General features: G+C 39.2%; 3 protein-coding genes across 3 annotated transcripts; 1 reads left to right on the top strand and 2 right to left on the bottom strand.

Annotated features, from left to right (window-relative positions):
• Window positions 1–560: 560 nt before the first annotated feature.
• limd2 (LIM domain containing 2) lies at window positions 561–15,906 on the bottom strand. Its single transcript, XM_055193977.2, has 4 exons — window positions 15,667–15,906; window positions 4,395–4,439; window positions 4,163–4,299; window positions 561–3,767 (listed from the first exon to the last, which is right to left on the bottom strand). The coding sequence occupies exons 1-4, from the start codon at window positions 15,667–15,669 to the stop codon at window positions 3,605–3,607; spliced, it is 348 nt and encodes a 115-aa protein (XP_055049952.1). The 5' UTR covers window positions 15,670–15,906; the 3' UTR covers window positions 561–3,604.
• Window positions 15,907–18,552: 2,646 nt separating this feature from the next.
• On the bottom strand, window positions 18,553–20,599 carry LOC129436083 (zona pellucida sperm-binding protein 3). Its single transcript, XM_073856648.1, has 8 exons — window positions 19,982–20,599; window positions 19,792–19,904; window positions 19,611–19,714; window positions 19,368–19,545; window positions 18,988–19,105; window positions 18,827–18,912; window positions 18,676–18,754; window positions 18,553–18,603 (listed from the first exon to the last, which is right to left on the bottom strand). Exons 1-8 carry the CDS (start codon window positions 20,558–20,560, stop codon window positions 18,553–18,555), a joined length of 1,308 nt encoding a protein of 435 aa, XP_073712749.1. The 5' UTR covers window positions 20,561–20,599.
• An 858-nt stretch (window positions 20,600–21,457) lies between these two features.
• Window positions 21,458–23,280, top strand: LOC129436084 (zona pellucida sperm-binding protein 3). The gene is made up of 7 exons (XM_055193976.2): window positions 21,458–22,019; window positions 22,094–22,215; window positions 22,294–22,575; window positions 22,648–22,765; window positions 22,839–22,924; window positions 22,997–23,085; window positions 23,168–23,280. Exons 1-7 carry the CDS (start codon window positions 21,549–21,551, stop codon window positions 23,233–23,235), a joined length of 1,236 nt encoding a protein of 411 aa, XP_055049951.2. The 5' UTR covers window positions 21,458–21,548; the 3' UTR covers window positions 23,236–23,280.
• The last annotated feature ends 583 nt before the right edge of the window (window positions 23,281–23,863 follow it).

The raw sequence follows: 23,863 nt of genomic DNA, 5'->3' as shown, positions 1-23,863 counted from the left end.
ATTTTGTTGTAAATTATTATAGTTTTTTGTAAAGATACTTTTTAGGTGATCAGTGTTTGCTTTGGTAAACATGGACAGATTTAAACGCATTGTATTTCTCTCCACAGTAACAAAAATGCATGGCAATGCAGTTTTATGTATATTTTTGTCAATTCATTCATGAAGTCATTCCATTCTCAGAGTTATATGAACACCAAAGTAAGTTCAGTCCACATAAGCACTAAGTTAAGTGAACTTAAATATATTTGTATTCCTGGACCAAGACCGGTAGTCCCCCCGACCTTTTATTCTTCTTTCAGCAGACTTGCTAAGGAAAGTTGATGTAACAATAGTTTTAATGGACTTTAATATATATGGTTTCGCACAACTTTAAACACTAAAGTTGAATGAACTCAAAAAGCTTTTATAGTTTAATTAAGTTACAGTGCAAAGATTTCATAATGATTTCAAATAAGTCATAAGTCCAGAAACCATTTCTAACAATTACTAAAGTCACTTTTGTTTATTATACATAATTATTACGGTCTTGCATTATGATTAAAGAACACACACAAGACCAATGAAACACCAGCATACCATTTATTTATTTATTTTCTCAAAAAAGCATGTACAAAAATGAAAATTTGTGCAACTGAATAAAATGGGGAGGAGGGGCAGAACAGCAGTTGAATTGGAGGGACGATAAAAGTACAAAGACAAAAATAAAACCTGATGAGGATAAAAGAGCCAAGACCTCCTTCTGCTTTAAGGCCACCTGTTCTGCTGATGAAGTTTTGGAGTAATACACTTTGCATGCATTGATCTCTACTCAGTCAACGCATGAGGACAATGTAAACTGCATTTGAAAATAATCTTTTGCAATCCTACATATCCATACGCTTAAAAAGACACACTCACACATTTCAAGAACTACAAATCCATCAGAAAACAGCAAAGTGAAACGTACCTTTTATACTTTTTTTGTTCTGGTAGTTTATAAAAGACTCCAAGTGTGTGCATGGGAATTGCGTAATCTGTACCTTGGCACACTTTTGTGCAAATACATTTAAAATTGATGTAAAACACAGTGATGTGCGTCCATTGAAAAGTTTGTTTTATAGAATAAAAGAGAAGAAAATATGGCCAAATCATTAAAAACTAGCATCCTTTAGCGTGTTAAGAGGACTTTCAATACCTGCAGAATTTAAAACTAGAGAAAATATTAATAGGAAGCCAAAAGAACAACAACAAATATGTTCTCACGAAGCGTTTGAAACTAAAATTAAGGCTTAATACGAAAATATTATTCCTGTTCAAGACCTGCTGATAATTCCTCTAAATGTCACAATGCATATCAATTTCACAGTAATCCTAAATATATATATACAGAGGGACTTTTGTAGCATTGAATTTGATGAAAACATTTGGATGATTCTCAATGGCTAATATAGCATCTCCTTAAACATACAAACAAAAGGCCATTGCACTTGAAGGCAGACAGGATACTACAAATTCACAACCCATTATCAGAAAACCTAAACTAGTAACAAAATTATCAACAGACCACTTCCTTATGGCATTTAACATATCAGAATACCTGTCTTTACCATTGGCTTACTACAAAACACAACAGAATTGAAACACAGAGGCATCTTTAAAAGAAACATCACATCAATGCTCTTTTTACACGAACCACTAAAGGTCACAGGTTATAAAGTCACATAAAATGATCACAGTGACAAATCACGAGATGCAAAGTCACAGTTTCACGCTGACATATAAATGTGCACATAAAACCGCTCATGTGGAAGTGTTCATTTAAATTTACATTTACAGTAACCCCCTTCCTGTTCTCCAGCTTTCACAGATGAGCACTTACAATTTGCCTATTTTAGAGTGCGAAAAATATCTGAACGTAAAAGTTCAAGTGACCAACAGCTTTTAGCAACAAACACTGAGGATTACACAGTTGGATCATTGTGATCCATCTATATTCCTGAGCAATGCTTAGGAGCCACACTGTTAAGTATGTACTCGCAAAGTCCCCACGAAACCCTGTCACAGAGATGCCCGCAGGAAAAAGCCAAAACCATGATATATATGAGAGGAAGGGGTGGAAAGGGGGGAAAGGCAATGGCGTGAAGCATCTTAAAAATGTCATTTCCTCTGAGACCTAGTTCCCTGTAAATATCTTAATTTGTCGTACAAGCTTGGTCCCATGCTGCAGATATAAGTACAGTACAGTGCATCGAAGTACATTCACTCTGCTTAGTGGTACCAATGTACAAATGCCTGTGCAAGAAATCACACAGAACAAAAAACCTTATAATGTGCAGTCGGCAGAAATTATCTGCGGTCATTCCTCAAACTAAACGACTAAACGAGTAAAATAAGCAGATGTACAGACATATAAAATCACTAGATGGCATCAAGACACTAAAGCTAAGAGACCATAATGATGTTGGGTCCAACAAGGAATATCATACAAAACCACTAGAGGGCGTCAGAAAAGAAATATAAAAGACTGCTGCCGTTTCAGCATTTAGTAACAGAAGAACCAAAAGTAATGACCATTTACTGGAATATGGGCATAACAATGGCTCAAATTTCACAAGGAAATGTTGTGTCTTACGAAATTACATTTCATAATGAACCCCATGATTTTTTAAATATATCTAAAAAGAAAAGGGCAAAAAAGTGGGAATGGGATGAAACAAACTCAAGAGAGTTATTACAGTACACTGTACCCTGTAGATTTACAGATAAAATACCCTGCGCCAACAAAGCAAAATAAAGCCGGAAATGAAAGCTGTTAGGCCATATAGTCTGAAATCAGTATTGATTGCTGTAACACAAGTAAAAGGAAAATAACAAAATCATAAAAACACTTTTACAATCAAAATTTTAGAATCACTTTGATGCAACACCCTAGAATTGTTACCTGAGTGTAAAATCTAAACCACGCAAGCATTTCATCTCAGAACCAATCTTACAACAAAACAAACAAACCAATACTAGTACTGCCAAAATCAAGAATAATGCTATTGGAGATTTAAAAAGAGTTTGGTCACAATCAACTAACCGTTCACAGTGGATTACCTCCACAGTATCAGGTATAAAAGAAATACTAAAAAAAATTAACATAATATGATGCTAGCTAAGGGTAATTAAAATGAGAACCCTACTGAAAAATCCAGCCAAGACCAGCATAAGCTAGTAGCTGGTTTAAGGTGGAACTAGCTGGTTTAAGCTGGTCCTCCCAGCCTGACAAAGCTGGTCATGCTGGTGGGCCAGCTGGTCTTCCAGCTAGACCAGCTTAAAAAGTGACCAGCTTGCTACACCAGCAAAACCAGCTAAAACAAAGCTAGATGACCAGTTAAAACCAGCTCACCAGCTTATGCTGGTCCTAGCTGGATCCCTAAGCAGGGAAGAAACTAAACAAAAAATAAAATAAGTTTATAAACTACAGTATCAATGTTGGCGTCTGCGATTGTGATATCATGAAGAGTGCCGACTCAACCGTGTGCTCAAAATAAGTGTAAGCGTGTACGTGGGCAGAGTATATAAAGGGCCGTAATCATTGGTTAGGAGAAGGGGACAGTTGAGCTTTGGAAATCACTGAAGATTATGACGTCTTGGTGATGCTCTCAGCATCCTTGGAGGAGGACCAGAGCTCCTTGTGCTGCTTGCGGCCGAAGCCCTCGTCATAGTTTCCTTTACTCTTGAAGAGCTGCTGGAAATGCGGCTTGCAGTAGAACTCCCCCTGCAAGGCAGCGTAGGATCCCAGACTGCAGTACAAAAAAAAAACACAAGTGAGAATGCTTTTTGGAAATGTTTTTTGGAAACTCAATAACGTAGCAAACTATATCTTCCTTGTTATCATTCTATCTCAAAACAAGAGTTTGAAAAGGTTCACATAGTGACAACTTTAGAGGAAGAACTAGTCACTGTTTTTGCCATATGTTGCAAGATATATTGCATAAAAAGTCTTGTAGATAACAAAAACAAGAACTAAAAAATTAAATAAATAGAGTGAGGCTGGAAGGAGATTTACATTATGCTGACAAACGGTCAAATTTGGCTATGTTGAAATTGGCATTGCATTAAACTCACATTATATTTGCAACACCCACATTTCACTGTTCTTTCGACACAATGTGCATGTGCAAAAAAAACTTCAAACCTGAGTTTGGTGTTGCAGTGCTTGCAGCAAAAGCACGTGTTGTGAAAAATGAGGTTGTTGGCCACCAGTTTCTCCATTGGGTACACGGTCTTTTCACATGATGCGCACGTTTCGCTCTGTGTCTTGAAACTGAAAGACTGGGATGAAAAAAAAAGTTCAGTCAATTTTCAAACACAAGCTATGAATATAGTCAAGAAAGTACCAGATGCATATGTACAGAAAGAAAATGTACCTTAGAGCGTTGAACGGGCTTATCATCAGACGAGTTCCTGTTGTCCTGGAAACAAAAAAAGCCAATGGTTATTATAGTAACATTGGTTACCCATGGCAACAATATTTCAGGCACTGCCTTGTGAATACCAAAATATAATCCTGCACACCGTTCACCATCACTCCTGCTCTTTAACAACAATCTGACGTCACTCCTAAAGCTTCCCTCTGCGCTCCTCCAACACCCTTCTATATCCCATATCCATCTGGTCGTATTTTGGCAGTGTACACACACATAGTCTAAAGCTATAATATGACATTCATTGCATAACACAAGCCCGTGTCCCACACACAGCTCACTTAAATTAAAAAACCTGTGTGCCTGAACAGCTGCCAACATTTACAGTCCGACAAAATTACATGTTATGAACTCCAGAACAAAGAATTTAAGAAGGCCTTTAAACAAAAGGCTAAAGACAGGGTCCGAATTTGAATGGAAGAGGTTTAAAAAGGCCGGCAAACAAAATTGAGCCATATAGCAATGCAGTACAAAAACCATCTGGTTAATAGATTTACTCTTAAAGCTAGCACACATATGGAGTGAAATGCTGAACAGACAAATTTGTATTTAAGGGTTACTTAGGTTTGCCAAGAGTGTCTCTCCATCTCCACTACAGCAGCTTTCTTTCTCCTTGTTTTCTGTATAAAGTTAGAAACTGACATATCTGCAGGTTTAACAGCTTACACATTGACTTGGTATGAATTAGCAGGGACCTGGTGAATTGCTATTACCTCAATATTACCTCGCACATAATGGGCCTCATTCATGAAACACGAGCAGAATGATTTAGTGTGTGAATTTCTCGTAAAGTCATTCTGACGTAAATTTTTGTATTCATGTAAATTTTCGGGATGTTAGTGGTACGAAAGAAATTTACACGTGCTCCCGTGAAAATGGTGCGTAAAACTTTTAAACGTTCTGTATTCTTTTAAACAAACTGATAACACTGCATTTTGATGCACTATGTATCATAATGATATTTCACCAGTTCTTTAGCCCTGTCTTTTTTAATTTTGTAAACTTTGGGAAAAATGCAGAGCTCGTCACTATCCTTTTTTTACACAGCCGTCTAATCACAGTAGAGGAGGGGCGGGACAACACTACATTGACCAACCATCATATTTGTACAACTAAACAATGGAGAAGTTGAAATTAACCGAGGGGAAACCTTCCGATCTCTCTGATGAAGCCAATACGGAAAAGTGACTAAAACTGCAATTCATCGACTGGCCGCTAGAGGCAGGCTCCAAAAGGCAGTTAATTCCCATAGTATACATAATATGTTTACAGCCTGGTACAAAAATAGTTTTTGGTCTCTATAGCTAAGTTTGCCCTTTATGACAACTGTGAGGGGGGTGAATTTTTTGTAACTCATCTGTTTAAATATATTAAGCCTTAACTTTCTGCATAATTAAGGGCGTGGCCACTTAAATGACGGTTGAACAGCCACTGCTGTCACTAGTGTCGAGCTAGGCGGGCGTGGTTTTAGCAACCAGCCACCTCAGCCTTACCCACATCCCGCCTCTTTACCCATTTTCAGATATTCGTGAGTGATGTGCGGTGACACGCGGCCAAGATGGTGCCAGCAGGCTGCACCACCTACTGTTGGCTTCAAAAACGATCTAGAGAAACCTAGGGGTAATGTCACAGACACTTATGAAACATAATGTAGTCAAACCAGAGAATGTAGTCCAAAGGATTACAGCATTCCTAGATACTCAATTTGCGTAGCTGTAGTGCAAAGGTGGCATTATGCTAACTGGGAGTAAGTGTGCATGTGCGCCCCTTATAGAAATGTATTAACATATATAATGTTTACAAAGTATTTGTAAAAGGTTTCAGAAAGGTTTGTTTTACATGAAAATTACTCTGAATTTACTCATATATTTAGGAAGGTTTCATGAATGTGGCCCATTAAAGCGTAACTAAACCCTAAACTAAGTTTTTTTAGCTAATTATCTGTAAGAATGGGGCTTTATGCTGTTCATTGATTTTAGTAAGTTTTTTGATATTTGGATATAAAGTGTTTCAATACTACAATATATGGTGTAAAAACGTCTGAGTGCTGCCCTCTACAGGTCGAACGGTGGCTACTGCAGTTGAATTTTCCTATTGGATTTTGGGTCCAAAAAATGCCTCGTGACGTAAGCAGGTTCAAGCTCACCACGCCCTTGTCATGATCTCAGCACACACTTAGTTTGTCCACTCTATCTCCGTTGGGATCTGCCCACTTTTCTTGCATTTTTCAAATATTGCCAATTTGCCAGTGGGTGGAGTCACGCTCTGACCAGGGGTTTAGTTACGCTTTAACTATATTTGGTGTATATGTTTGATGTATAGTTGTTAAAATCATTGATGTATTGTGATCTTTTACTTCATGATTGGCACAATTACCTTCTATTTTGGTTAAATGGAAATAAATAAGTGTATTGACATAATGCTATAGTATGTTGTGTTTTCTCCCAGCCTTGCTGTGAATGGTGTTCAATATCTTTCTCACCTGCAAACGAAACATTTTGGTGTGAAACTATTAACAGTATATTGTGAGGTAAAAATATCACCTTGCCTTCAAATGTGTATATTCCCCGGGTTTATTTGCTCACCTCTGAAAGTCTGTACACGTAGCAGTGCTGCCCATCAGACCAGAGAGATCCGACAGCAACACATTTCACAAATTAAATCCATTATCAAGTGCAACGCTCGCACATGTTCACACAAACAACATTATCAAAGCTCTGAAATAAGATTACAACCTCTCAGCGTCCAAAACCAAAAACAAGTAAATTTTTTGAAATGGCCAACAGTGTCAGGCATTAACCTCCATTCATTCTCCAAACCCACTTATCCTGTGCAGGGTCACAGCAGAGGTCACTCTAGATAGATGACCAGTTCATCACAGGGCAGCACAAACCGAGTATCTTTCATCATTATAATTTATAATAATAATAATTACAAAATGACAATGTTATTTTGAGTGTTTTTCTCTACTGTAACATTTTATTGCATAATCTCTATAAATGTCATTCTTTGTACTATAAATAAAAGGTTTATTTTACTATATATCAAATGTTACAAACTTAAACGAGAACTTGAGCAAGATTACACTTCATCTGATAAAGGCACAGTATACACCCAAGCGCAAGACAACCCTCAACCCACTTCCTGTTTTAGAGACAGGAGTAGTTCTGACACAGTCATTTACATGTGCTCACTAAACACACAAATATCTCAAAACATCATTTCCATAGGGATGCCATTTTCCAAGATGAAAAGCATCACGAAACAGTGCGTGTGTGGTGACTACACAAGTACAATTACAGCAAAGAACCTTACACAAAAATCTCACTAGAAAATTTCAGGACGAAATTATCTGTCTGCAACAAAATGACATCACAAACTGCTTAAACCCAAAACAACAAGATGCTCCATAAGTCACAGTTTAAATGGTGGCAAAAACAAGACTACAAATGTGTGAGTGTGTTAACACACACAACCACAAAGACGTGAGTGAAGCACGCGAGGCAATCGAGGAAGACTCTGTTTCGGTTGAAACCATCTGCCCTTTTTTTGCCTTATTTGTACATAAGATGGAGAAAAACACACACATGCAGATAGCAGTGCTGCCCAACCGTCTGCACTGTGGCAGGAAGGAGTGATGACACGTTCTTCCTGTGCTCTGCTCTGATGCACTTTACGATGCTGGGGACCAATTTACCCTCCATAGAGACTCTCAAAATCAGCCATTAGATGACTTATACACTGATTCACAGCTATCCAGCTGTCTATATACAGCAATAAGACCCTGCTGTACACAATCTCGGCTTTAGAGATAAGATACACACACAATGTAGTTATGAATGTAATATACTAGAAAAGGCTTTTAAATACACCAATGCTCAGTAAAGGTTACCTTTATAATTTAAACGTGTGCATCTAGACTTTGTGAAAGAATCATATTTTAGGTTCAGAAATAAGAATCAACAATATTTTTAAACAATATTAAAAAGTTATAGGGAACCAGATGGGCACTGAGACAAACCGTGACCCAGGGCTGCACATGTTTGAACCCTTTTCCCTCTCAGACGTTGTCAGATCAGTTTGATTTGTAATGTTCTGCTGTTACCAAAGGTCAGTACTTTACTCTCTCCCACAGCCTCACACACCCCTATTTACTCTCCATTACTCTCTCTCGCTCTCTTGTAGTAGACTGCAGACGCTCTTAAATGTCATTAGCTGAACAAAATCCCATCAGCTGCTCCCATGGGTGCAGATAGTCAGTGCAGGAGTTCAGTGGACTGAGAGGAGTTAACATCACTCATGGGGTCACCCTTCACCCACCTACTTCTTCCCTTACACATTAAAAGCATGATGCACCAAAAAGCAGACCAAGTACAACTTTAAAGACAAACAACATGTATATTAAATTGGTTTAGGGAATAATTAAAGGAATACAGTTGATGAGCACTAAAATATTAATGCTGGAGCATTTATTATAAACCCTACTGAAAATTCCAACTAAAGCTGCGTTCAGACCATAGACCATAAAAAAATATGGACGTAGTGTCCGTGACGTCACCCATTGGTTTGTGAAGATCGCTTTTGAAGCTTAAAGTGGGCGTGGCCTGCCGTCGCCTTCTTGGCCTTGCGTCACCATGAATCACTTGCGGAAAATCAAAAATGGGTAAAGAGGCGGGACATGGGTGAAGCTGACGCCCCATTCAGACAGCCAACGACAAGCAGTAGCAGAGCGACGCGATCTCATTCATTTCAATGGAAACCTGGGACTTCTGGCGACACGAGCGAAAGTGACCGTTGGTGACCGTATGGGCGTGTCCAGCGACGCGAGAAAGTTAAGAAAAGTTTGACTTTATGCAAATGTCGAGCAACTTTCGGGAGCGACTACCAATGAGAACAAAGCAGTGGAGTTCACGTCACCCTTCTCTCGTCAGTTACAGGCGTGGAATGGTACTCGTTTGTTTATGACAAGCAGATTTAGAAACGCCTCATTGAAAGAGACAAGCGACACACAGCGATAACGTCGCTGGCTGTCTGAACGTGGGGTAAGGTGACTGGTTGCTGAAACCACGCCCGCCTATCTCGGTTCTAGTGACAGTAGTGGCCATTTACCCCTCAATCAAGTAGCCACGCCCTTAATTATGCAGAAAATTAAGGCTTAATATAATTTAAACGGATGAGTTACAAAAAAATGCACCCCCCTCATGAAGGGCAAAATTAGCTATACAGACCAAAAACACATTTTGTACCAGGCTGTAAACATATTATTTTCTACTGTAAAGTTGGGCACTTTTAACATGGTGGGAATTGACTCCCTTTTGGAGCCAGTCTCAAGCAGTCAGTTGATTAATTGCAGTTTAAGTCACTTCCGTATTGGCTTCATCAGAGAGATCGGAAGGTTGCCCCTCGGTTCAGACCAACCGTGGATGTGGGGTCAAGCGCGAGTGATTTCAATGTTAAGTCAATGTAAAGACGCGTTAACGCGCGTCTAGAGGTCTCGCGGCGCAAATGAGGAGGATAGTCCAGCGTGGTAGACACGATTCCGCCTCATTAGATGACTAGAATTTCGATGACTAGAATTTTCACGCGCGAATGAAGCTAGTAAACTCAAACTGTACAAGCTGCAAACAAGGCGCGGTAGACGCAAATTTGACCCCTCAAACGCGACTGGTGTGAACCCACGGTAAGACCAGCATAAGCTGGTAGCTGGTTTAAGGTGGCACTAGCTGGTTTAAGCTGGTCCACCCAGCCTGGCAAAGCTGGTCATGCTGGTGGGTCAGCTGGTCTTCCAGCCGGACTAGCTAAGTCCAGCTAGACCAGCTTAAATAGTGACCAAAACACAGCTAGACCAGCTTGCTACACCAGCTAAAACCAAGCTAGGAGACCAGCTAAAACCAGCTCACCAGCTTATGCTGGTCTTAGCTGGATTTTTCAGTAGGGAACACACAAATCACTATACATAGGGTGACCATATGTGCCATTCTTCCCGGACGCGTCCTGTCCAGGATTTCGGTGCTCTTCCAGAAGTCGTATTTGTCGACCGCATACGTCATAGAGGATTATTATTATTTTTACAGAAAAGCAACCGTTAAATTTTAAGGTAAGAATGAAACTACGATTGTATGTCTTATGTTTAACTGAATGGGATATGCGGTCAACAAATACGACTTCCGAAAGACGCACCGAAATCCTGGACAGGACGCGTCCGGGAAGAATGGCAGGTATGGTCACCCTACTATACAAACGGCACACATTTTATATTAAACACTGTTTGGACTGGGATCCCTTTTCCATAAAATCCCAAAAATACTTTAAATTCTTTAGGAACTATAGCAATTCTCGTTAAATTATTCAAAGACCAAAATTTAAAGAAAAATTACAATTTCAGCCATTTTGACTGAATCAGTTTAAGCTCCTTGCATAAAAAAAATGCTGGAGGGCCATTTTTGCAAACGTCAAGTTATGATTGATCTCCTTCTAACTAACAACGAAGAAAAATGAGCCCTTGAGCACCAAAAACACAGAAGACATTAATCTAGCAAGTGGAATCAGAACTTGTTGGCTCCACTTGCATCAATAGGTTCAGTCACTTGTGCCGCATCTAACGAACAAAGTTCTTTTCTCACTGTTTTACATAAATTTAAATTAAAGACTTAAGTTTGTCTCAGCCAATCTTAGCTACCTGTTCAGATCTTAAGTAACATTTAAATGTTTCAAGAATTTCAAGTTTCATGCCTCATAGTACATTTGTTGCCACTTTCCTTAGTTGTAAAAGCTTATCTAGCCATTACAGCACTTATTTTCATATGGCAGAGCTGATTTAACTCTTGGAAAATATGTGACAGTAGTCAAGGAAAATGAGCTGACAGCATGACAATGCAGAAAACAGTAAGGTTTAAAAGTTTAACAAAGAAGAACCTAAGTCTTGAGCTGCAGACAAAAGCTGACATTGGGGCAAATACACGGATGTGAAACAAAATGTGTTGAGGCAGAAAAAACGAAGGTGTCTGTACTGTATGTGTGAGAAAGAAAGGTTGTGGGCAGGGGTTAAGAGGAACAGTCTAATGTTTCACAAGTAAGCTTTTGACCAAAAGAAAATGCATTGTGTTACATTTCACAGTGCACCGTTAAGAGAATAACATCAACCCGATCTGTCTGTTTTAACAAAACATAAGTGAAAATAAAACTAAGGCAGACCAATATATCAGAATCACAGAAATATTGCAAATGTGAATATCGTGATATGCATATCACAGTGGTTTGCGATAAACAAGCGATTTAATCTTAATGCTTTAAAAAAGTAATGTATGGTCAAAGTTTTAGGCAGATGCAGATAATATACGATCTGCCATGTGGATGCTAGTTGAGATTTACATGCGTGCAACTGTAAAACATAGCTGTTCACTTTCAGAAGTTGTAATGTTTCTTTTCCCAGAAATATTAAACATATGTTGGTATATAATTTTTTACAAATTTGCATCTTTTAGCTTGCTTCCGCATTTCACAGTTTTCCTTTAATATGCACAGCCCTAAATAAAACTAAACTTTAAATCTTAAAATGTATATTGTCTGTACCATTCAGGCAATTGTTTTTAGTGTTTGTACATTAAAGACTCACTTGAAACAGCAAAGCAGGCACATGCCTTTTTGAAGACTTTCAAAACATGTTCAGACACAAGTTGAAACTAGATGGTACAAAACACAGCCAGCGGAATCTTCCACACAGCGATCTTATCACTACAAAAAGTGTTTTGCAATCAGAAACGATAAACCACCATACCCAACAGATAAAACCAAGATGCACTGCTCATTTTACATGGGATTGTACAAACATACACACTGCCAACCTTTCCTCCTTTGACCTTTTGCAGGACATTTCACATGCATACTTTCACACAGGAAAATGTTTGCCTCCCAGACAAAAACTAAACTAACTCTACAGATCCCCTATATGAGAGGATTAAAGACTGCCTATTAACTGCTTGAGTTTAACACAAAACATGGATTTAATGACATCAGCAAAGGAATGAATGCATTATTACCTGAATTATATGATGGGAAAACACGAGTATCATAATATACAACACATATAATACCACAAAGTGCATCAGGTGCTGCACTGTGGCTAGGTGCTCAGTGGAAAGTTATATTTAAGCTTATAAAAAAGCCTAATGTCTTCTCTGTTGCCATATAAGGTAAAATTTTTGCAAAGAAAAAGATCCATTATCACTCAGCAGCGACTGTCCCAGAGTCCTTGTTGGCATAATTTCATTAGAATGAAGCTCTAAGAATAGTCAAAAGTCAAAGAGTAGACCATGCATAGGACTGTTCTGTGTCTTTCAGCTAACAGTTCGAAAAGGCTGTTTACAAATGCATGCACAGGAGAAAAAAAACTGTGCTTAAGGCTATGGGTAGACTTGAAACGACTTGAATGATTAGATAAACAGCACACTACTTTATCCATGATGATCAGAATGAAAGAGAACTTAACCGTCAAATCACCATGACTTACTAAATGGTTATTTCTCACAACAACAGGCCTATTAGTGAAGTAAAGAGAGTTGTCCTTTATATAGTCTAAGTTGGCTACACATCTTTGGAGCCATTCACAAAGACCTTCATATTTTACGTTCCAACACGTTGCAACATTTTGTTGAAACACCTGGATCAACGTGCCTCCACATTCACTTCTGACAACTGGACAGGTTATGCCGCAGGCTGTCATCTCCACGTGAATAATCTGTGTTCACAATCACCTGGGCAGTGTTTCATCTCGAAACCCTGAGGGCCTGTCGCAGCCGTCTGCTCTGAGCCGCTCGGTGCACCAGAGACTGATGTCTCTAAAGACAACATTAATGAATGTCATCAACAGTATTTGTACCATTTGCTTAGCCACAGTGTACCCATGCAAACAACTACAGCAAAAAAAAAACAGATCAGTTTCCTCATGAAGAAGATTGTCCAAACCTTTACACCAAAAATATTCTACATACATGTTTCCATCATCATGTGCATATATTCAACAACCATGTCGCCGTGACAACCTCAGGTTGGGAATCATTGGTATACATATCAAACATTTGCATACACATTCACATATCGGGTCTACTGAAAGACACTTTGTATAAAAGTGTCTGACACATGACTAAATGTAAATGCAAATAATCAGGAGGAAGCAGGAATAGCGACACAAAGACTTTTAATAAATCGAGCATGATATAAGCACGTAAGGACCCCAACAGTAACAATCTGCTGCCAGCATTACTTAAAACCCATCTGGCTGAATGACACGTCTTGCAAAACAGAGTCGGTGATGCACGGCAACACTGACAGGAAACACGAGGCTGAACTCGTTGTCGTGTGAATATATGGGTTCTGTATTATATTATGGTTACTTTCTGAGTTAAAGTACTGCTTTAACACAGATGACCCCCCCTCCACCTTCTAAACTATGTAGCAACTCAAGGGCCTGGTTTCATAGACAAGGCCTAACTAATCCTTATGTAAATTAAGGTGATTTTATATACATGCCTTAGAAAAATACGTTACTGGCGTGTATCTTCAGACAAATCAATGGCAAGTTATTTTTAATTGAGACAGCTCAAACATGTGTTTTAGTCTAGGACTAGTTTCAAGCCTTGTCTGTGAAACCGGGGGATAATGTAATAACTAAGCATAATGTAATAAACTTACATATTGAATAAAGTAGCATAAATGTTCATAATGTAATATTTATTTCAATGTTAGTTGCCTCCATTCTTAAGCCCCGGAGTATAGTCTGTTTTTACATGTATGCGATCGTACACGCATGTGTATACAGACATTCGACGCATGCGCATTGCGACAAAATGCAATGCATTTCCTGGCCTACATAATCCTGTATGCGCATACGCAACATACGTTCAAAACTCACGCACACTAGTCTGATGTTGAAAATTGCTTCACGCGCATTGTAAGCAGACCCTCACATGCGCGTAAAAAGGGGACCATACTTCGGCTTTATACCATAGATGTGGCTGCTTTAAAGGAGCTGTATGTAGGTATTTGACTGTACTAAATAAAATAATATCCATGGATATTTTGTAGTAAGGAAACGTGGCAAGTTCACGTTTCCATATCTCTGAAAAACTGCTGTAGCCAGTTACTTTCTTTTTGAAATCCGCCTTTTGGTCCAGAATGTCTGTTTTTGTTTTGGTCAGTGTGATCATGCCCACTGGCCATTTACCCAGTATAGTATTTCAACAAATACAATTGAAATACAACCAAATGTGACCTCCAATGGATGTAACATCTGAAATAAGCCATATTGACTTATAAAAATCCATGCGAGTGGGTTTGTAATCCGCAGACAACAAAAACATTGCAAACGTAATAATGAGCAGACAAACTTATGTCAGTTGAGCCCCTGATGTGTCTGGCAAGCTGAGAGGGGGGCAAGGAAATAACATGTCCAAAATTTTGAACTTAAAACTGCGGTATCAATTTAAACCACTAGTCAATGTTACATACAGCTCCTTTAACTCCTTTAATAGCAAATATATATATATAAATGTTGTTATTGTCATTTAACAGTATAACTTTTTGTTCTCAAATTATAGAATCTTTTATATTCTTTAAACCAAATGTCTTTTACATATGCCTTTTATATACATGCCATGTACAGTGAGTGTAAAATGTAACATCTCTCATAATGTAAAAATAATTATTAAATTATGAGTCCAAGACTCCAAGATTTTATTACATTTTGGAAAAAAAATTACATCACATTACATTAAATTACATAAGTTACATTATGAACATTTCATTGCACTAATAATGTATTACATTATGCTTAGTTTATTACATTACGAGTTGCTACACGGTGTTAAAAACCTGAACATCGTTTTGTACAATAGACTCATGCTTTCCCAGCCTTAATATATCCTAAAAATATGCATCTCCAAGAAGATGCGTTACAGTCCTGAGAAGAACTAGCCCCCCATGACATAAGGTGGGATGAATTGCCGCGTTTACATTATTCATCCAATATGAACATCCACAGAAAAGCATCTCGACTGCAGAAAATCCATATGTGGTGTTATCAATGTAACACCATAAAGTTTCTGAATCAATACCCCACTGTTAGCGCCCATGCTAGCGTACTGCACCTCACTACAATAGAGGCGGAGGGGGTCGCTGGGTTCACTGGCTGCTGCTGAATCAAAGCGGACAAACTCACCATCTGTGTCTCCTTATCAGCCTGCTGAAGAGAAAGAGGATGAGAGATCCGCCGCCCGGTGCCGTTCACTCAATGTGCACTGTGCACGAGTCTGTTAATATGCCGTAAAAATGATGAACTTCAGTTCCGAATACACGGACCAGCGCAAGCTGTGATCATCCGAGCCGTCTGGACGTGTTTACCCCCACCTCACTCTTTTCAACGGACGTTTTTTCCCCTTCATTACGCCTTTTTTATTCAGCAGGATGTCGCACGGGATTGGATGACGCTAGCAGCGTCTTCGCGCTCTCCTCCCACCTCAGCATTCAGTTTTTTCTGAGGGCACTTTTGCGAAAGAAAATGTATTGCCTCAAGGATGTTGTTTCCGTGTTATACTTACCCTTGCTGTTTTTACATTGTTCTCCAAATCCTGAGTAATTTCTAAGTTAACACACTAGGTAAGTTCAATTTATGTATAGCCTAACCAAACCATAATTGGCTGACGCTAGTGTGTATTTTGCTCTGAGGGTAATACATGATAAGGAATAGTTAAACATACGTTTGCTTATCATGTTTACCTTTCCTGGTGTCATTCAAAACTCATTATCTCCCTTTGTGCTGTTATTGGACCACAAAGGGAGAACATGAAGAATTTTCACATTCACAATAACATGGTGGTCAAACAAACTATGGCAAATAAAGGAATGATCGGTGATGAATAATTATTTATAATTTTGACATGTTGCCTACACACACACCCAAATGCTGTGGTGTTTCAACCTATGGTTGGGTAAAATATGGACAAACCCAACAGCTAATTTGAGTTAACCTAGAAAATGTCCTATTTGACCCAACCATAGACTAAAACAACGCAGCATAGGTTTATTTAAACCAAGCTGTTGGTTTTGTTGATTTTACTTAAACATGGGCTAAAATATAGAAGGTTAAGGACATCATTTTAAACTTGTTAAAAGTGGTCACTATTACATTTTATTACACAGACAATTTCTGCCTGATTCATAGTGGCCAGTAATAAAGCTTACATTTACATGACATTTATTCATTTGGCAGATCTTTATATCCAAAGTGACTTCCAAATGAGATGGCATACAAGCAAGGAAACAGCAGTAAGTGTAGTCTACAAATAATAGCATGCAATCCTCTGAGTCCCAAGTTCATTCTCCAACACCGTGTTACAAACAAACCCAAAATTTCTACAACCGCCTTTGTGTGAAAACAGTTGGAAAGGTTTACATGTAATGTATTGCAAAGTGTTAATGTTCTGTCCAAATATCTTGCTCCAGTCATGAGACAGTTTGGAGAAACATTAAAGAGTACATTTCACAAGACTTTAAGAGGTCAAATAAATCTTTGGTGTCCCCAGAGTATGTGTTAAGTTCTAGCTCAAAATACCCCACAGATAATTTATTATAACATGTTAAAATTGGCATTTTGTAGGTGTGAGGAAAAATGTGCCATTTATGGGCGTGTACTTTTAAATGCAAATGAGCTGATCTCTGCACTGTGCCGGCAGTGCTGTGGTTGGATAGGGCAGATTAAGGTGCGGTATTATCCCCTTCTGACATCACAGGGGAATGAGCCTTTTCTCACACGCTTGCAGAGATGGTTTACCAAAACTAAGTTACGGGGTTGATCTTTTTTACATGATGTGTCCACTTTAAATAGTGTTGCCATTACCAATATACTCCATACAACAGCAATGTTGAAAAGTGTTTTGCCTTAAAATGGATATGGTTGTCAGTTTAAAATATTAAATGTTTCTTTCAAGTTACAATAGATGGCTAAAAGGCATTATTTTATCTTAAACCACAAGTAACAGAAACAGGAAGAGAATGCCCTCAGCATGTCTTCATTAGCTGGTCACCACTATGCAGTTAGTGATGGCTTGCAGAATTGGAAACAGATGTTCAGGAGTCACCTTTTGCTCAGAAAAGGAAGTGGTACTGTAAACCAGTAGTGAAGTTGTGCCTGGAGAAGTTGGTATAGCCTACTCTTCAATTTACACCCTCATTTTTAAAGCGGCCCAAGCCGAACTAAAGTTGAACACCCAGTGAAACAGTGACATGTAAGACTATAGATGGTTTCAGCAATAACATAAATGGCTTTTGTGGAACAAACATAACTTCTGGTAAACTCCGCAAATAATCAACAAGAGTCCTTCTAGAGTATAGTATATTTATGACAAGTAGATTACCGTAGTTCATACATCATAGCTAAAGCGTAAAAAGACCCCACAGAGCTAATATTACTTTGGAAAATGTGTACTATACAATGAAATCAAATGTTAACCACAGATCTGCTGCCAAACATCCCTTGGCAATGATCCTTGATCGCAATCTCCCCTTGTCTTTAGAAAACCAAAACTTATTTTCAAGGAGGTATTTGTTCCAGAGTTAAGTTTAGTTACTAGTCAGACCATTAAACTGAGACCGAAAGTTCTGCACAATGCGACAACGCATGTGCGGCTGATAAGACGTCTGAAGTTTTGATTAATTAGTTCACTCCAAAGTGGGCTAGTATTGTCACTGCTGCTCAACTTCAGCATAAGGTTCATTATGAAATTAATATTATTAATTAATTTTTAGAATTAGAAGTGGGTATACCCTGTGCACCTAATAAAGTCTGTATACTCCATATACCTGCACTATACTACTGCTTTAAACCACTTTTCTGTAGTTGGAAGAAAATGGGAGCTCAACATCCCCCATCTGGTGGGAAGACACCAACATTACAGTTGGGAAACTAAACTCACTTTCTGAAGGGAAATGCACAGCATGTAGAATAGCACATTATCAAAACATATCCAGTAGTTCAAATCATGATTAAGGAACTTTTATTTGGTATTATGAAATCATTAAAATTACAAATGGCCAAAGCCATATTCCTTTACGCTGATAGGACCAACGGATGCGCTTTCCGATCGTAGATCTGTTGAGACTGACAATTAGAACAATAAAAAGCACATGAAAACAAACACAAGCTTTGAATTTTGCACATGCCTTTAATAACTTGATCACTTCCAATCCTCGTCCCACAGTTTGAGTCACAGCAGCCACACACTTGGTCCGATTCATCAGCAGACACCCACCTGTCAGAGAAACAAAGTAAAATTGTCACACACAGAATTATCCCAAAGAACTTCAATAGAAAGTCCACATACCTATTGGCGGCAAGTGAGCGGGCCTTTTGCTCTGCGTTGGTGGGGGTGGATGCTTCGGCCACTTTCAGAACACAAGTGATGTAGACCTACAAAGAGAAGCTTTTGTCAAAGCATCCCTCATGCAACAGGTCATCTAAACTTTTATAGACATTCATGCATACCAGCCCACTGTTCTCTTGCTGGAACCTGAAAGCCTCTAGTTGGAACTGCAGCTTGTCGTTTTGAGTTCGGGGCAGGAAGCGAGAACTGGAGCCAGTGATCTTAGCATCAACCAGACACCTGGGATAGAAATGTAACTTGATAACACCTTGCCATATTCCTGTAGGGCAGGGACGGGCAACTTCGGTCCTGGAGGGCCAGTGTCCTGCAGAGTTTAGCTCCAACCATAATTAAACACCTGAAGCAGCCAATTAAGGTCTTACTAGAAACTTTAAGGCGTATGTGCCGAGACAAGTTAGATCTAAACCCTGCAGGACACTGGCCCTCCAGGACCGAAGTTGCCCATCCCTGCTGTAGGGTCATTACATGAAGAACTTCTTACCCATTATTCTCAATAAAGGAGTAACTGGGCACAGCATTGATGTCAGGGACTGCAGTAGCGATGCAGTGATCCACAAACACACGGAAAGGAACGTGGTTGTACGACATCACAGAGGCTTCAATATTCACGAACTCACCCAGGAAGTACTGGTGAGAAGGCCTCTCAAATCTCCAGTCATCTGTGAAGAAAGAGATCTTAACCAATGTTCACACATGACATTGGGGATTGTTGCACTATACTAACCAGTCATGAGCTTGAGGGAGAACACCAGAAGTTCCTCTGCAACTTTAGTAGCGGCATATGGTACCCAAGTGGGCATTAAGGCATTGCTGCTTACATTATGCATTCTGTTGTATATGATAAAAGTAATACTCATTACAGTGCATGATTAATTTTGTCAGATCTGAACAAAATAAACATTCACCTTGGATAATGACACTCAATACCAACCACTGCACCACCACTTCGTAAAATAGGTCCAGCATCTTGTGGAGTGTAGATGAGGGAGAACTTATGGATGAGCTCACCTTCAGTCATCTAACAAGAGAGTATAGGTTACATTCAGAAACTCTTCAGAAGACCAATAAACAGGAACAAATGTTTAAGATCCTCACTGTTGACATGCTGTTACATCCATGCAGTTCTGATTCAAAGATAAGCACTTGAGCAGTGTGGTCCTCCCCTGTTGCAGTACAGCCTCCCAGTGAAAAGGCAGAGGCCATTAGTGGCTTCCCAGTCCCAAAGAAGTCCTCCATCACTTCCACATATACAGAATTCTCGCCACATTGAGCTGCTACACTGTTAGCAGAAATAGGCTTCCGCAAATCAAATGCAATTGCTGGCTGTTCCGGTTCTTCTGGTAGTCTTGGAAAGGTCCATGTCAATTTTTCTATTGGACCCTGCAAAAGCTGTTTGGACTGCACACCCAAAGGATCCCGACCAGGCCTTCCACCACTCACAACAGGTGTCTGAATAGGAATCTGAGAAGGAAGCCTCTGTGGTGCCAAAATAGGGTTGCTTTGGGGAAACAGAGGCATCCCAGATTGACTCTGCTGAGGAACTTTCATTTGTGACTGAAGCCTTAACATAGTTGGGCTCGGATTATGAGCTGATCTTCCTCGCCATTCTGCTTCAGACAAGCAAAATAAAAGCAGCATCACCACTAAACCAACTCCAGCCTGCTTCTGCCCCATTATCAAAAACGTAAAAAAATCTGAAGCAGTGAGTTGCCACGTGTGCTTTTTGAATAGTGGTTAGATCAAGATAGCTCCGCCTCTTTAGTCACAGCAAAGCAAATTGTTAACTTGTTAACAATCACTCACTTACATAATCATTTCATAGGTGAAGATCATTAACCCTTATCAGACAATGTGGAGCTTTTTGCTCTTAAATACAATTTATAATCCACTTTGATTATTAATGCAACAATACCAGTTAGGATAAAAATTGGAGAAACAGCAGCTTGAAAGAATCCTGCATTTTTTAATTTGCACAATTTTAGTGTTCTCTACCTCATTCACTAATAAAAATACTATCAAATTATTGCCAAGAGACATCATTGATTCAGTAAAAAGCTAGCTGTATGTTAAGCTTTTAGCATTTCTGGGTTATCCCTTGATCTATCTTTCCATTTTCTTTCAAATGAACCAACCATAAACATGAACACTCCAAATACTACATGCCTGAACCCTATCATTAAATTGAAGGTTTACAAATCTTGACTCTTTATAATCTTTCATTTTTGTTTATTTGCAAATTAAGGTGGCTTCACCACTCTGGATTTAACCATATACCTTCTCTATTTCCATTTTCATTTTCATTTATCAAACGTATTAAAATAAGCTGCCGTTTAGCTTGTTGGAAATTATTTGCCTTGACTGATGAGCTTGCTCTTAGAAATGTGCTTTTTGTTCACTGTAATCATTTACATGTGCTGCTCTGCTATTTTCCCTCAATGTTCATCCTGGCTTTCCAATTTGCATTTCCACACAAACACCACACTCCCACAATTTCCTCAAGTTCATTAAGAGATAAAGATTTTCACCTGTCACGTGAGCCTGTAAGTTAATAAGTGCAAGGAAACGTTATGCTGATGTTAGAGAGGAGGAGCCATCTGGTTCTAACCACCATACAAAAAGAGATTGTAAAACCATAACATTAAGGATCTTAAAATTGCTGACAATGGGGTTGAGGCTAGGAGTAGTTCAGTTGGTGGTTATAAGCTTAGTTTGCTTCTCTGATGCACAATGGCGAGGAGGCTCAACAAATAACCAGAAGTCCAACAACCCTATGCTTGCACCAATGAGGTTTCCTTCTCAATTACCTGGTCGGGATCCTGTGGGTGTTCAGTCCAAACAGCTTTTACAAGGTCCAGTAGAAAAACTGACATGGAGTTTTCCAAAACTACCCGAAGAACCTGAACAGCCAGCAATTCCTTTTCAGTTGCGGCAGCCTGTCCCCATCAACAGCGTAGCAGCTCAATGTGGAGAGAATTCAGTGTATGTGGAAGTAATGGAGGACCTTTTTGGGACCGGGCATCCACTAATGGTTTCTGGTTTTACACTGGGAGGCTGTGCTCCAGTAGGCCAGGACAATACTGCTCAAGTGATTATATTTGAATCAGAACTGCAAGACTGTGGAAGCAAAACAACGGTGAGTCTTTTGTAGAGCGGTAATTGTTTATTAGTATGTTTTCTTATGTTTCCTCTGCTAATCCTTCTGTTTAGGTGACTGAGAATGAGCTCATTTATACGTTCTCCCTCACTTACACTCCTCAAGATGCATTAAGTGGTAGTGTGATTGTTAGAAGCCCTAGCGCAATGGTTGGTATTGAGTGTCATTATCCAAGGTAATTGTTAAATTTATTTGGATTATAGATATGCTTATTTATCATATGTACAGATGGTGTTACTGCCTCCATTTACAGAATCCATGATGTGAGCAGCAATGCCTTAATGCCCTCTTGGGTGCCATATGCCGCTACTAAGTTTGCAGAAGAACTTTTGATCTTTTCTCTCAAGCTCATGACTGATGACTGGAGATTTGAGAGACCTTCTCACCAGTATTTCCTGGGTGACTTCATCAACATTGAAGCCTCAGTGAGGCTGTACAACCACGTTCCTTTCCGTGTTTTTGTGGACAACTGTGTGGCTACAGGAGTCCCTGACATCAATGCTGTGCCCAGTTACTCCTTTATTGAGAATAATGGGTAAGAAGTTCTTCATGTAATGACCCTAAAGGAATATGGCAAGGTGTGTTCAAGTTACACATTTCTTTCCAGGTGTCTGGTTGACGCTAAGATCACTGGCTCCAGCTCTCACTTCCTGCCCCGAACTCAAAACGACAAGCTGCAGTTCCAACTAGAGGCTTTCAGGTTCCAGCAAGAGAACAGTGGGCTGGTATGCATGAATGTGTATACAAGTTTAGATGACCTGTTGCATGAGATGCTCTGACAAAAGTGTCTCTTTGTAGGTTTACATCACTTGTGTTCTGAAAGTGGCTGAAGCATCCACCCCTACTAATGCAGAGCAAAAGGCTTGCTCATTTGCTGCTAATAGGTATGTGGACTTTCTATTGAAGTTCTTTGGGATAAATCTGTGTGTGACAATTTCACTTTGTTTCTCTGACAGGTGGGTGTCTGCCGATGAATCTGACCAAGTGTGTGGCTGCTGTGACTCAAATTGTGGTACGAGGACTGGAAGTGATCAAGCCCTCAAAGGCATGTTAATAATTTGCAAGGGGCAATGTGGGTTTGGTAGCCATACTGTATGCCTTGTACTTACCGTTTGTCCACTCTACAGACCCACGGTGGCAGAGTGTATCTGTCGGACCCATCGCAGTCAAGCAATATGGTTCTGGACAAGTGTAACAGGAATTGGCTATGTTACCGGAAAATAAATATATTGTTCTTAAATATTACTTGCCTTTTTTCCTAACATCCAAAACTGATTATCTTCCCCACCAAATAGAGAACAATAAAATTGAAATTAAACTTGTAATAATTGGGACATTCATCTGCACAAAATGAGAAGTATTTCATTAGCGATTGCAACACATCTCTAACTAGCAAGCTGGTCTGAAACCTTAGCATCTAACCTTTTTTTTTCTTGAACTAGTGTCCCACTCAAAACAGAAGTAACAATGATATTTGTAGTCAAGCAGGAAGCAGAAGCACCATTGACCTCCATAGTAGGAAGAAAAAAAAATACTAAAGACTGTGCTCAAAAAATGTATGGTTACAGACATTGCTAAAAGTCTTTTAGTTAAACAAAAAAAATGTATACATGTTTGTAGTAACTTGAGGTTGAAAATGACAGATTTTTGTGTAAACTATACCTTTAAGGCCCATAGGGTGCACTTTGTGCAGCTGCCATATTGTGTGTCTAAAACAAATTTCCTTTGGGACAATAAAGTTTAACTTCTCTTACTTTAGACAACATTGTGTGAAAAGTAAAAAAAGTTACTCCTAGTTCACCTGGCTCCCTTATTACAAATTT

The sequence above is a fragment of the Misgurnus anguillicaudatus genome, chromosome 19, assembly GCF_027580225.2.
Source record: "Misgurnus anguillicaudatus chromosome 19, ASM2758022v2, whole genome shotgun sequence".
NCBI lineage: Eukaryota > Metazoa > Chordata > Actinopteri > Cypriniformes > Cobitidae > Misgurnus > Misgurnus anguillicaudatus.
The sequence above is the reverse complement of the archived record's forward strand: the minus strand, read 5'-3'. Positions and strand labels throughout refer to the sequence as shown.

Excerpts from the sequence above, each read along its gene's own strand:
- limd2 (XM_055193977.2), bottom strand. Across the intron at positions 4,300-4,394 it reads AGCCCGTTCAACGCTCTAAG|TCTTTCAGTTTCAAGACACA; the intron begins GTACATTTTCTT and ends TTTTCATCCCAG. Across the intron at positions 3,768-4,162 it reads CACTGCAACACCAAACTCAG|TCTGGGATCCTACGCTGCCT; the intron begins GTTTGAAGTTTT and ends TTTGTACTGCAG.
- LOC129436083 (XM_073856648.1), bottom strand. The coding sequence starts at position 20,560 with ATGGGGCAGAAGCAGGCTGGAGTTGGTTTAGTGGTGATGCTGCTTTTA. Across the intron at positions 19,546-19,610 it reads CTCCCTCAAGCTCATGACTG|ATGACTGGAGATTTGAGAGG; the intron begins GTTAGTATAGTG and ends CTTTCTTCACAG. Across the intron at positions 18,913-18,987 it reads AGCAAGAGAACAGTGGGCTG|GTCTACATCACTTGTGTTCT; the intron begins GTATGCATGAAT and ends TTCTCTTTGTAG.
- LOC129436084 (XM_055193976.2), top strand. The coding sequence starts at position 21,549 with ATGGGGTTGAGGCTAGGAGTAGTTCAGTTGGTGGTTATAAGCTTAGTT. Across the intron at positions 22,576-22,647 it reads TCCTTTATTGAGAATAATGG|GTGTCTGGTTGACGCTAAGA; the intron begins GTAAGAAGTTCT and ends ATTTCTTTCCAG. Across the intron at positions 22,766-22,838 it reads AGCAAGAGAACAGTGGGCTG|GTTTACATCACTTGTGTTCT; the intron begins GTATGCATGAAT and ends GTCTCTTTGTAG.